This window comes from Heliconius melpomene, chromosome 19 (genome assembly GCF_056956725.1).
Source record: "Heliconius melpomene rosina isolate 202511_hmr_F chromosome 19, ASM5695672v1, whole genome shotgun sequence".
In the NCBI taxonomy this organism is placed as follows: Eukaryota; Metazoa; Arthropoda; class Insecta; order Lepidoptera; family Nymphalidae; genus Heliconius; species Heliconius melpomene.
In genome coordinates this window covers 4201420-4216181 of record NC_140407.1, presented here as the reverse complement: position 1 = coordinate 4216181, position 14762 = coordinate 4201420, and the positions used below count along the sequence as shown (strand labels likewise).

Sequence of the window (14762 nt, the reverse complement as noted above, 5' to 3'; positions counted from 1 at the left end):
GTATTAATATGACAAATGATACATTATAAGTATCCAAATAACCCTGTCCGCAAAGATATCGAAACAATTAATGTGGTGTATAGCCTTCCTTAATAAATACAAAAATAATTTATCAGTTCGAGCAAGTAGTTCCGGAGATAAATGAGTTCATTTAATTTAAAACTCCATATAAAATATTTTAATTTTTTGTTATAATTTAAATAAAGATTTTATTTACTTAATAAGATCATGAATCATAAATATTACTTCTTTAAATTAAACGTGCGACTATATTAATTTGCCCACATAGCACAATACAATTTTTATGAGAAAATAATTATATTATTTAAATAATTTCCATTTATCTTGCAATAAAATGTTATATAAAAGTTAATTATAGTTAATAAATATGAGTTTTAAATGTCAGTCTCGTACCTACCACCAGATCCTTTGCGTAAGCAAGAAATATAAAAGCGTAATTAAAATATAATAATTGTTAATAATAACGTGTTATATTTACACAATTAAGTACAGTCGAGGAGCCGCCCTGAAGCCAGCTGTAGACGGCTGCGCAATTTTGATTTTAGTATTTTTATTACCTTTAATTATTTTATTTTCTATTTAGAACAATGCGCAGAAGATCAGATATCCTGACTTTATGGAGGCCATGACTTGTCAATCCTACTATAATTTTAGTAGACGTTAAAATATTAAATAGATTTGTTATAGCTTTCATAAGTAAGACTTTTGACTAAATTATACCTATAGTTTTTCCGGTTAACTTAAGAGTAGGTCAGGATCGCACCCACCCCACACTCCGCCCAATATTTGAGACATTGCAAGATAGAAGGCGAAATTCAACGCCGCGCTTTCTCTTGATACCAAAGTGACGAAATGTAAATACTTAGTTGATTGTCACAGACGCCGCTGCAATCCATCTTTATTTATATAAAACTAGTGACCAAATGCGGCTTCGCCTGCTTAATAAGTTTAAGCGTTTGTTACATCAATATAATCTTTACATAAATTGTAATGTGTTATTTTGATGAATAAGCTTCATCAAAATCCTTTCAGTAGTTTTTGCGTCAAAATAGAACGAACATCCTCACAAACTTTCACATACATATATCAAAAAGATATATACAATTTGTAAACTGACCACATATATTAATATATATTTTTACCTTTTGGTAATTGTGGTTTTCCAGTCCTTGTCCTCCCACCTTCAATGAAGAATTCCAAATTATTGTTTGCGGCTAAACTATTAAGGATGTACGCTCTGAAAATAAAATAAAAATTTATAATAGGGAATATACATATTTTATTGAATCTTGTCTAAAAATAATCTCGATTAAATCACTTTTAAAACAAAAAAACAATCAAAATCGGTTCATCCGTTTGGGAGCGACGATACCACATACAGATATACAGGTACACAGATACGTCAAACTTACAACACCGAGCTGTTTTCGTCGATGGTTAAGAAATAAATACTGTCAAGTTATGTAGTTCGTCGGTACTTTGAAAAAACACTATAAAATTATTAATAGTGTTTTTTCAAAATACCGACTTAGATTCCTCCTATTTTCCTCCCGCCTGTCGTCCTTTTACAGTAGAGAAGTATGGTGAACGGAGTAAATTAAACTTTTTCTTATTACAACTAATATTGTAGTGATAAAATATGTTTTTGATACTTTAAGACGTGAATTAATTATTATTAATAAGGTACTAACAATTTATCAGCCTCGCTCGCTTAAAGTTTTTGTTATATTATAGCCAAATTATATAAAAAAATATATAAATTGTAGCTTATGTTTTATTGTAAAGAAAAGATTTTGTTTTGCATGAAGATGTAACAAACATCCATCCATAAATAAGTAGGCTTTTTGTCTGAGCTTATATTAAAATATAAATTTACCTTAAAGCAGATTTGTATACAGGATCGCCGTGATACTCCGAACCGTCGACCCTGCGTCGAATGAAGAATGCGCCGCAACACCGCAAGAACCACCTGCAAAAAAATTAAATATTGGAAAATTACGTTACGGCAATGAATAAATAAATATATAAAATAAAAAACCAGTGAATATGTCGCACTAAATTTACACTTATTTGCGGACGTGGCACAAGTGTGTGGCAAATAAATTATTAATATTTTCATTTTCTCTCTTTGGCACCAAACGTGGCGTTGAGTTCTATCAATAAACACATAATACCTTGAAAAGTCAGCGGAAAGTCTGGAACTCTATGTTTTCTCTGCCTACTCTACTTTATGGAGGATACAGAGTTAAGCTAAAATAGAACTATATTTACATAGATATGAACCATCATAGAAAAAAAAATCTTCATAGACTTCGTTCTTCTACCAATCGATTGTATTTGGATAATTTTAACGCTATTAAGGTCCACAGGTACTAACATATTTTTAAAACATCGAAATTTAAACGTAATGGATTTAAACCCGCGCCTCTCGGGACGATTTCCAATGAAAGGGTTCGATTCTTGCCACGTTTTAAGTAACAATCAGAACGCCAAACCACTATCCATAGACTCACCCAAAGAAGGGTATCCTCATGTTATCACCAGCAGCCACCAACGGCGGTCTCAGGCCGGTTAGGTATAGCGTGAACGTGACCAGGATGTAGTCGAAGTGCGAGCGGTGCAGAGGCACGAACACCAGCGGCAAGCCCGCCGCCTTCGCCCGCCGGAGGCGCTCCACGCAAGCCGCGCGCGTCCCGCAGCCGCCGCCCGCGATGCGGCGCACCGCCTTGTGACACAACCATGCTACTAACCTAGGGGAGATAATGTCGATTAACATCGCCCAATATATAGATGTTTCGATAATAATTTAACGCTACCTAGTGTTAAAGACTCTTTTTCGGTATTCTACTTTTCTCTCAATTGTCGAGACATTGTTTTGTTAAATGGCGGAATTCAACGCCGCGTTTTGTTTTCTTACCCCAATGGGAATCGAACCAACAATCGTTGAGTTTACGGACAGACGCTGTGTGTTTAATTATTATTTTTGTTTTATTTTAAAACCAACTGATGATGTATTATAACATTTTATTGCGTCATAGTTTTTTATCTGGTCTCGGTAAAGAATTTATCTTACCATTTTAATTATGCGGGTCATATGAATGAAGGTTAGTCCTCAATTTTTAGACTGTTCTGTGTTTATTTGTTATGTTTTGTTTTTTGTCTTTATATACAGCCTAATATATATTTTTCAATCTTCCCATATTTAGCAGACATTGTGTGAATATTTTAAATATAGTAATTCCCCAAGTGGGGAAATTAAATATAGCAATACCCACAATCATCTCGTTCACAGGCAAAATATCTCATTACGATAGGATATCTGGTAACTCAAAAATGCACAATAAGAAGTCAAGCGAGTCAAGAAGTCGACAAGCCGACTATAGAACAAATTTCAATAATGTTTATGACAAAATCAAACTTGCACTAACCTTAAAATATTATTAGACATAGAAGATGATATATCGTGAAGGACTTTCATAGCTCTATTTTCTACCCTTTTTCTAACATTAGCGTACGTTTTCTCCTCGCCATGTTGTCCGTTTGCTGTAGAATTTAATTCTTGACGAGTTGTATCCTCTATTGCTTTTTGAAAATGCTCATCTTTTACCACCTGCGATAAAAATATTTAAAGACAAAATAAATTATTCGTTTTTATTAACAAAATAATTTAATTTAATAAAAAAACAGTAAGGAGTTATAATTAAGAGATATATGGATATATAATATTTCAAAATAGGTGAATTATAAAAACTACAATATAATGTTTCTTTTGAATATTATAATAATTATAAGCCACTACTGTTTATAAAAAAATAATTTATTCACATTTTCATTATTTTATAAAATATAAAATAAATGTTTAAGAATTTAAATTTCCGCAAATCAAAAAAAAACTAAGATAATAAAATACGCTTTAACTATAAATTTCAATTATTTATTTAGTATACATATTATTACGTAACTCTATAAAGAAATAATAGAACGAAATGATAACTTAAAATTCTTTGTATTCATATAAGTTTTAATTTTCAGTTGCAACAAAAAGGTTGACTAGAGACCTAATATATATTAGAATTGTGTTTTAAGTATCTAGGTTATATTTAGCATAACTGTAGCAGAGTTAATTGTTTTCTTATAACAATAATGAGCTGTGAGCAAATGATTCACTTTGTATAAATTAAGTCTAGTCGAAGTAGAGTCGAATAATTCAATTATTTGTTTAATTCTTTAAAAAAAAAATTAATAATGAGAGATAGATTTTCTGTAAATATTCATTATTTATGTGTTTTTAAATATTTCGTTATGTATAGATACTAATACTGACATTAGGCACGACGTCGTTATAATCATAGCTGATGAGGTGGACGCACTGTGCTAGATCGCAAAGATAACGCGAAACTACCCCACCATTTGCGAAGGTTTGCCTTCCAATGTTGAGAATATTAATGACTGCACCGGATTCTTCTGTTTTTGGATCCTTCCAAGAGTTCTGTAAAATAAAATGTATATTTACTACAAATGAATAAGAAAATACATATTTATCGTTCTAGCACATCTATGAGTGAGAGAAGGTCACAAAGAAACGAGTCGTATATTATTTTAGTTTATTTTTCACCAATTTAATGATACGTACGTAACCGACCTTATACGTAAATTAATGCAATATGACAAAAGAAAATTTTACATTAATAGATATTTTCTGCTCGCAAAGAAACGTAAGAGAAAATGTTTTCAGAAACTGCACAATAATTCTACAATTTTGTCCATTCATTTAAATATATATAAAATATAAATTTGAATAGACTTGATTTTAGAATATATAAAGAGTTTTTTTAAAATTAAACACACATGTTATGTAATAATATTTTAAAGACGTCATGAATTATATTAAAGTATATTGTTTTAAAAACCTGTTTAAATAATGCGCGCTTCGAGATCATATTATGAAAATTTATATAGCCTACAACAAAGATATTTGTGAATGAATTGAGTCCCCCCTTTCTGGATTTCCCAGAATTTAGTTTAAATTAGATAACTAGCTCGCGGCTTCGACCGCATGAGATACACGATGATTTTTTTACTAATCTAAACTGCTTTCGTTTCCACAGCGTGAAGCTGACTGATTGAAGGTGAAGGAATATATTTACAACAAAATACATCAATGAATTCCATTAATAGCTAGAAAATTCCGAAAATATTGTTAAGCGCGTGATTCACTTGTTTAACGAGGTCAAGACCACGTGGTTGATTGTGGAGTGGATTTTTTTTCTCAGGGAAATCTATAGGAGTAGCAGTGATTGAAATCGGAACAAGTAGATAAAAGCATATTTATAGATGATAGCGTGGTTACGTCGCTATAATATTTATATTATGTAATATTTATTACTTATTTTATATACTAGGCACAGTTCTGTTGTATACATTAATTTCATCATCTATATAAAATAATTTATTTATTTGAAAATCAAAGCAACCAAAGTAATGAACCAATGTAAATTTATTATTGCAAAATAAATAAAATAATGTTAATGATCACGATGAAATAAAAAATCATAAAAATATAATTACCAATAATTAAATAATTTCTAAAATTTTCAATATAGCATATAACATATTTAGTAATATCAATATAATAATAACAGGCCAGTCGTGGCTATTGGTGGCTATACATATTTCTGTTGCTTCCCTCTGGTGTCGAAGCAAAGTTCGTTCATTCGCGGCGTTGAGTTCAGCCACTACGTTCCGTCTTAACACTTGGATCCCTCTGCCTACCGTACTGTGTGTGGGATACAGCGTAAAGCTGATTTAATTTGCCTTATAATATAATTATAATTTTTTAATTTTCAATTTGCCTTATAATATTAATATAATGTAAATTTAATAATATAACATATCAATATCATGCAACATAGCGAGGTCGTCGTTCGCTCGGACGCGGTTGGCCCGCGCATGTCACGCCACCATATACGACGTAACGTGCACCGCGCGAGTTTAAATTTGGAATAAAGCGGCCATTACCAACGACAGATACAATATGAATGAATAAAGCGTGAGTATTAGTAGTTCATAATGCCAATGAATGCGTCATGTTTAGAAATTTATAATAGGCGTGAACTATTAATAATAATAATCATTCAAGTAATAATACAATAAATATTATTTTAAATAAAGATGTTTCTTGATATATTAATTATTACAATCGGCCCATTCGCGGCTTCGCCCGCATACCACCTATAATACTTTTATTATGCTGCATTTCCTAAAAGATTGATACATTCAATCGTGATCAACTTGGTTTCATAATCCTGGAAAAGTGACAGGATAGCATCAACAGCAAGGGACTCGAGCCTAGGCTTGCGGCCGTAAGCAAATCATTGAATTATTTTTATTTTATATTTTCTCGAAAAGTATACGTCCACATTACATGCTATTAAAGACACAGCTTATCTTCAGCCTAATTAAAAATTAACTATAGTTTTATATAATTTATAGCACTCCTGAAGAATGTAGCTTTCATACAAAACAAACAAAAAGTAGTTCCAGAGATCTTAACGTTTAAATAAACAAACTTATCAGTATAGAAGACATAGAAGACAGAAGTATAGATTTCTCATCTCAGTAACGAAGTTCACCGAGATGAAATTGTAGATAGAAGTCAATGATTCATAAGAAATCAATAGTACCTATATAAAATGACCTCAACAATTACTTAACAATGTTTTATTAACTATTGGTATTTTTTTAATTATTTAAAAAATATCTTAATTACTCAGCTTAACGAAATAAAACATCTACTTAATCTTTTTTTTCAATATCACTAATAATATTTACGTTTAAGCATATATATATATATATATATATATATATATATATATAAATATGACTTAATGGGATCTGATGTACAGATGGCAAAAACCTTAATTATTTTTTTACAATTATAATTATAATCGGTACAAAAAGTATAAGTAATTTTCATTAGAATCATAACTTTCAAGTAATAAAAACTAGAATTGTTGTTAAACAGCGGAAAGATTTTAAATCTTATAAATGAATATTTATTAAAAATTAAAAATTTGTGTTTAATGCTAAAGCATTATAAGAACCTTGTATATTATGTACATATATTTAATCTAGAAAATAGTTAATAAACGTTTTTTTTTAATTCTAATTAACGGACATTTGTAACAAAAATAAAAGAAAATGTTAATCTAGACTTTAGAGGTACAATCTCGAACTGTTCAGGTACACTTATTCAAAAATAAATAAGATAACTTGACAGTGAGCTGAGATGACAACAGTTAAACTCACGCCAACATAATTTGTATTTAAAAAAAAAACTAGTCGGCATTGTTCAGATAAAAATTTATTTATTATAGTTTTTTTTTTTTTTTTTCTTTTTAAGTTTTTTTTCAACACTTATAACTTTATAATTCCCTCTTTTTGAAATGTTCATTATATCAATATGTGCATATGTACTTGTTCACAATAGTCAACAATAAAAATTTCATTTAACATTCCTACAATTGCTTTGTCTTGGTAATCTACAATTATTGTTATATTTTCTCATACTTGATTAATTAACATGCGAAGGTCTCTGCTATTAAAGAATAGTATTAAATCTCTATAATAGCTATATCTAATATCAACTATAACACGTTTTTATATATTAAAATTATTGAAAAATTGTGAAAGAACAGAGGACAACCTAAAAAATTGACGTTTTGAAATGAGTTCTGAACGTAGTTTCAATTATTAATTTGTATCAACAATACAATTACAACGATGCAAATAACGTTCCATTTAAAAAAATATAGCTTTATATTTTAAAAAATAAATTAAGGCTTTATATATATTTTTTAAATATAAAGCCTTATTTCATTTTTCATCTAATTGTGATAGAAACGTGCACGCATTCAAGTAGGTATGGCCGGTTACACTTTATATAGCCAATTACATCAGTTCGCCAAAAATCTGACATGGGTATTCCTTTTTTCTTTCAGACTCACGCTGTTTTACTCATATAGTAGGATATGCAGAGAAAACGTAGTGTTAAGATACCCCTTCTTCCATATTCCGCTGAATTTTCAGGCATTGCGTGTTCAGGCAATGACAGTCAGTCACCTTTTGCTTTGGCTACCTCTTTTAACTATAATATTTAACGTGTATGATGTGGATTCCATTATCATTTCCTTGCTGTGCTAACAAGACAGAGCGCGGCCACTCATTGCATTGCGCAATGAGTGGCCGAAAATTAAGTTTTAGAAAATTCTGTTCGGGTACACTAGGTTCTACCTCTGCATACTCTGCTATAAAGCTAAAAATATATATATTAAATCTAGGTATTTATTTAGAACAAACGCAGTAGATGAGGAAAAGTATATAAAACAATATGTCCCCAAGGCATGCAATCACAGCAGTACGAGAGAGGAATACGCACAACTACCTAACATATAGAAATGGCCGTGACATACCCCGTGACAGGTGATACATTTAAATTGTAAACTAATAAGTAGATTTAAATTTAAATTCACTTAAAAGTTGTAAAAATAAAGGCGGATAACTAACAATATTAGCATATTGTATTGCATCCTTGTCGTATTAAGATTTACGAGCAATGCGCACGAGTTTATTCGAAATCTGAAGGCAAGCTAAATATTTTTTCACATATAGTTTTATTTGTCAATGTGGTGGGTTCTATTCCTATTTGTGGGAATGAATTATTTTTATTTCTTTGCTCCGGTCTGATCTGGTCAAAGCCAGAGCTTGGATTCCGCCATTTAATACGTAATATCTATAAAATTAAATTAGATGAACAGAATTAATTAAACTACAAATATTTCTATATCAGAATGTATTTAAGGCATTTTTTTTCTTAATTTATTTTTAAGTAAAATGCCTTGCAACGATTACATCATATTATCAGCTTTTAAGTTCTTGATGTGTAATTTGGTTAACCGTTAGGCATTCCGCCTGCCATTTTGCGATTTCGTACAACGACCTTATACTACGCCTATTTTTTGCCACAACTTTTCGTTTTAAAACCGAATATTACGTTTATATAGCTAATTAATATATATAAATTTAACATTTTCACTGCAATAACTTAAAAATAATAATTAAATTCTTAATATAATAAAAAAATTGTTTCATATACTATTTTTTTATTGTAGAACTTTAAAAGCTCTCAAGCATCAACACTAAAAGGCCATTTTCTTATATAACACTATATTAAATAAGTGTTTTGCTATAATAAACTTGTAAACATCAAAATTCAATTTAAAAGGCGAACCTGTTTTCTTAATTGCACAGATTCGACGTCTCGTAGATTATGCTCTAGGTCATTACTCATTAACAAATTCAGCGTCATGGCCAATGAACTACTATAGTCTATGATAAAAAATCATATATTATTATTTTTAATATATTATAATATTATATTATAATTTTTGACATTTCAAATTCATATTAAATAACAAGCGGGGCCCACTAACACAATGCAGTATTGGTACCGATGCTGTTATATGACAGCGAAATCTGGATATTACAGAAGAAGAATGAAAGAAAGATGAATGCCGTGGAGATGCGAACTCTTCGTAAGATATGTAGAGTTAGCTTAGCTGAACGAATCCGCAATAAAGAGATTCACAAAATGGCATAGAATTACTAGCGAGGAAGTCACGGTGAGAATGAAGAAGAACGTGTTCAGCTGGTTTGTATATAAATTCATCATCTATATAAATTTTAACAGTCTAACAACTATCACGGTTTATTGGATATAGTCTGATGACAAACGGATGGACGGACAGAGAAGTCTTAGTAATAGGGCCTCGTTTACCCTTTTGACCTTGAGTGCGGAACCCTGAATAAAAAATCCTTAAATAAAACCATTTGATTTTATAACAAATATATCCCGCATGTAATATTGTACATTATAGTGTATTTAAAATTCCATTTTACAATTCTATTATATAAAACTAGACGATAACGATAACAATTTAAATACTTTTTCATATAAAATATTATTTAATGCTTTTTTGTTTATTCTTAATTAATTTAAAATTAAATAAAATAGTGCTCAAAAGCAAAAAAAATAAGAATAATAAAATCATGTACATCGTCTTTGTTATAGTAAAAAAACGATAGAAGTATGCAACCGTGACGAATTGCGCAGGATTTTATATTGTTTTATTAAGTTAACACAAAAAATCCTTTGTAAACTCTACAAATTTAGTGAAAAATATAAAATACTAGCGGCCCGACCGCGGCTTCGCCTGCGTAAGCAACGTTATTATTAATTTCTGTCTCCATGAGTACCTACGTGACGTCCATGCAAAATTTGAGACTCCTAGCATTTGTAGTAACGAAGTTTCATACAAACTTTCAACCCCAAAAACAACACCTTAGAAGTCAAATATTGCAAATTTCCGTCTTAGCGAGCACCTACGTCCTATAAATAACTCTTATGCAAAATTTGAGATTCCTAACACTTGTACTTTCTGAGATTTCGTGATGAGTGAGTGACCTTTCGATTTTATATTTATATATATAGACAGACAAAGTAAAACAAACAAATGATTGCTATTATATTTCAAAGATTAAAACAATTTATAAACACATTTAAATGATATGACAAAAAATTTCGCAATCAATTGTATTAAAAACACTTTCAATATATAAGGGTCATAATCAGAAAAAGTGTACATTTTGTGTCTTTTCTTGTCCCGCTACTTTGAATGCGTTTTAAAAATACAATTTTAAAGATAATTTAAATATTTTGCCATTTAAGATAAATTTACTTATTAACTTAAAGATTTTTGTAATATTTTAAATGTATTAAGGCTAATAATAGTATTTTTTGTTAGTTGCAAAAAACCTTTCAAAATGCTTCCATACAATTTTTCGTGTCCCATTCACCACTTTACTTTTTAGAAATGGATTTGTTACGAATATTTATGGTTTCATTTGATTTAAGATATGTTTATATTACTTTGCTTTATGCATAATATTAAATAGAACTACTTTTATTGATACATTATTTAATAAATAATATATATGAATTAAGTAAATTTGTCCCAAAATATTGTCTTTTTGTTACTCAGGGCTAGTAACGTACAATTAAAATATGAACGCAATTATTTTGAATGGTATTTAATATTAGTTTTTATTGTGGCACCATTATTGTAAAAGTCAATGCTGTCGTAGCTACAACCAGTAGTGTTCTCGCAGCAGTTGAGGGGTTCAAATGTTTTAGAGTGAATGCGTGAAATTACATCTCAGGGTTATAAACGGCTTTTATTTTAGTAAGTATTCTATAATTTCGTTTTCTTGTTTATGTTATTTGCTTCTTTTTATAAAATCTCAAAAAAGAACTTCAGTGCTTGCACATGCAACACGTGGCTTATAAGCAAATATTTAAAACGGTTAGAATTTCTCAGACGTTATTCTCAATTTTGTTATATTTCGTTACGTAACGAAACTGAGAAAATATGAAACCTAGTTCATAATTACGTTACCATCGGAAGATATGTATATAAAAAAAAAATTGCTGGCATATGAAAAAAATAATTGGTGACTTTTGATAACGTAAAGTAACTAAAAATAATTATTTTTAAGTTTTTTGCCTGTTTGCTTGTTTGTCTAATGTGTTTGTGCACGCTTATCTCAGAAACGGCTTAACCGATTTAGTTAAAAACATTTTTTTATTCTTCCTGAAATTAGTTGTGATTTTGTAATTACAATTTTTTCTCTGGAGATAGTGAATTAATAAATATGTAGCTCAAGCGGGTGAGGCTTTTATTTAAAAACAAATACGTTCTGTACTAGCGTTGTTAAAGATCTAAACAATAAACAAGAAATATTATTAAATACCTATTGATACATATTTTTTTTATTTTCTGTAAGCATCATGGCTCCTATGTCAAATGCTGAAAGACAATAAAGATATAGAGAACGTCTTAAACAGACCAATCCTATTAAATATAAAATATGCGGAAAAAACACTTACAAAGTTAATTCCAGTGATAACGACTCAAATTTTGATATATTTTAAAGTGGATTTAATTTTATCATTAACTTTGTGATCTCTAGAAATATAAGTTTATTACGTTACGAACTAGCATTATTATATTGTTAATATTGTCACTTTGTTATGTTTTACATTTATGTTTCTCATTAAATAAAAAAAAACAATAGTTTTATTCATATAATATTCTTAGTTTGTTGTGTATAATGCCTTATGACATCAGTTTCGTAACAAACATTATCAGTATTGTTACTTATCAGTTACGTTACAAATTCGAAAATGTCCACTTTTCTGATTATGACCCATTAAGTGACTACTGTAAAAGAGTTGATTATCGATTCGGCTGTTTGTAGGGCTCCGTAAAAAAATTAAGATATTAAATTTAATTATATATCTTAATGAAGGAATCGATATTATATGTATGCATGTATATATGTATGTATGTTTGAGCAGAAGTAACTGCGTAAATTTGCACAATTACATTTTATTGTATTTGCCTATTAACACGCTACATGTGCACTATGAAGGTAAGGTTACTTTGCAATTCTATGAATTGTTTTTTAAATTTGTATTGTTTTAGATGTATAAAAGCAAAAATTGAAGGAAAAAGTTTTAAACTATTACCTTGAGAGTAGACTTGAAATTAGAAAATATATGGAATAGAGACAACAAAGAAATTAAAATTTATATAATAAGAAATAAATTTTAAAATTAAACTATTAGTCCACAATTTTACTTGGTGGCTCAAATTGCGGTGTCCAATTCCGTCGTGTGTATTAACTTCAACGATATTTCCACAACACCTACTTAATTATATGTTTGCACAATTCGCCTAAAGAAAAAAAAATCTATATGAGTAGGTACTAATATTTCAAAACTGAAACGTTCGTATGGTTTATAGCGATAAACTCAGGAACTACTAATTCAAATTGGAAAAGTGTTTTTATTTTGGATACTACTACCCACTACGTAACTAAAAGTTATATCCATTTAAAATAAAAAAAATAATACACTAAACAAACTTACTTAAAAACTACTTAGAGTAAGTTAACAATAAATACGGCATCAACAAAGACACAAACGTGACTTGAAGAGTTCACGATATAATACACGTGATTACTAAAAATTCAGTTATCAGATAATCTAAGTCTCACGCCATTGTGTGCCACGTGTTTTTTTAAATACGTCAACTAAAAAAGTTGCAATTAAATTATATATTAGTATGGCTTCTACTATAATAATATTATAATAATCAACAAGATCCATCCATCCATCCAGTCTGCTTTAACTAAATAAATGTATGCACTAACACTCATGCTATCAAGACAAAAACAACGACAACCTATAATTTATCCAAATCAGTTCGCAGGTTTAACAGGTACACGTAACAAAGAAATGGATATGCACACATACGCACTAAAAGCATAAATCCTTTTGGACTTCGCCGCAGACATGTTGAGAGTTCATCGGAACCATTAAGTTCTTATAGTAATTAATAATACAAAAAGCTATTATTTCACAACAGCAATAATATGTAAAATAATAATAAAAAAATCCAAGAAATAAAAAAGTCCAAGAACTTAATTAAGATATAAATAATTATTTTCTTATTTCTCTATTTATTTCGAAATTGAAATACATTTGATTTCTTCGTTCTGGGTCGAGGCAAACCGTGGCGTTGAGTTCTGCGACTCTACACGCAATGCCTCCAGAATTCGGCAGAAAGTGGGGAACAGAGTGTGTTAACACGAGGTTCCCTCTGCCTACCCTACTGTGTGCGGGGTACAGTGTGAAGTTGATTTAATTTAATTTTCATACTTATTTCCACTTACCCTAGACAAAGGTGCGCACCGATAACACGCCAGACCAGCTGGCGGCCGTGTCTCCGGCTGCGGCGCCGGCACTTGAGGACTTTCTTTTAGACGATATAGCGACGACGCTCTCGTCTGTTGACAATGTTTTAATATAAGTACAAGTAGAACGCTCGCTGATTTGCTGACCTTAACTAATTTAAATTACTAGTTTCTAAAGAATTTAATTTATGTTTACATATTACTAAGAACTATTGCCTTAAACGACCTTTATATAATAACATAAATTATTTTTTATTTGTTATTTTATTAAATTATTAAATTATTCTTTAATAGAAATAAAAATGAGAAGGAACTAAATTACAAACTCTCTATTCTGTAAAAAAAATCCTAAAAAAAACCCCATCAAACTGTTATTTTATTAATATATGAACAATACTGTTGAACAGGATGACAATATAAATGTGAGTTATATAAGATGGCACCAGTTTCACAAGCAGTGCAATAATACTTGCGTTACCATGCTTTGCGCGTGCGCATAGAAGTGCTCGTGAATGACGAACGAATGTGAAAATTTAAACCGCATATAAATAATAACAAATTAAAGTAAATTAGCGCGTAGCAAAAAATGTATTAAATAAGAAGCAAATTTAATATGAAGAAGCAAATTATTATCTCTAGAAAAATCTTTAATATTTCCAAAAAAAAACAACGCAAAAAATTTACATTACTTAAGTTAAATATTAACATATTTGTATATATTTTAAACATAAAAATATATCTTTATATATTAGGTACATATAAAGTGCAATAAGTATTATATAAGAACGACGAAGTAAGAACAGAATTTTAAGTTAAATCCCTAGAAACAAAATAGTAAACACAAGTAGATTTCGACGAAATTACAC

The 14762-nt window shown here is 29.7% G+C and overlaps 1 protein-coding gene across 4 annotated transcripts in view; it reads right to left on the bottom strand.

Moving 5' to 3' along the window:
- mino (glycerol-3-phosphate acyltransferase mino) overlaps nucleotides 1-14762 on the bottom strand; it is a 44192-nt gene that overhangs the window by 7092 nt on the left and 22338 nt on the right. For all 4 annotated transcript variants that reach the window (XM_085203026.1, XM_085203023.1, XM_085203024.1 and 1 more), the window contains 6 exons: nucleotides 13876-13989; nucleotides 4346-4510; nucleotides 3450-3631; nucleotides 2535-2771; nucleotides 1898-1990; nucleotides 1164-1258 (listed from right to left, as the gene is read on the bottom strand). In XM_085203026.1, the coding sequence (XP_085059152.1) occupies nucleotides 1164-1258; nucleotides 1898-1990; nucleotides 2535-2771; nucleotides 3450-3631; nucleotides 4346-4510; nucleotides 13876-13989 (886 nt within the window). The remainder of the gene's footprint in view (nucleotides 1-1163; nucleotides 1259-1897; nucleotides 1991-2534; nucleotides 2772-3449; nucleotides 3632-4345; nucleotides 4511-13875; nucleotides 13990-14762) is intronic.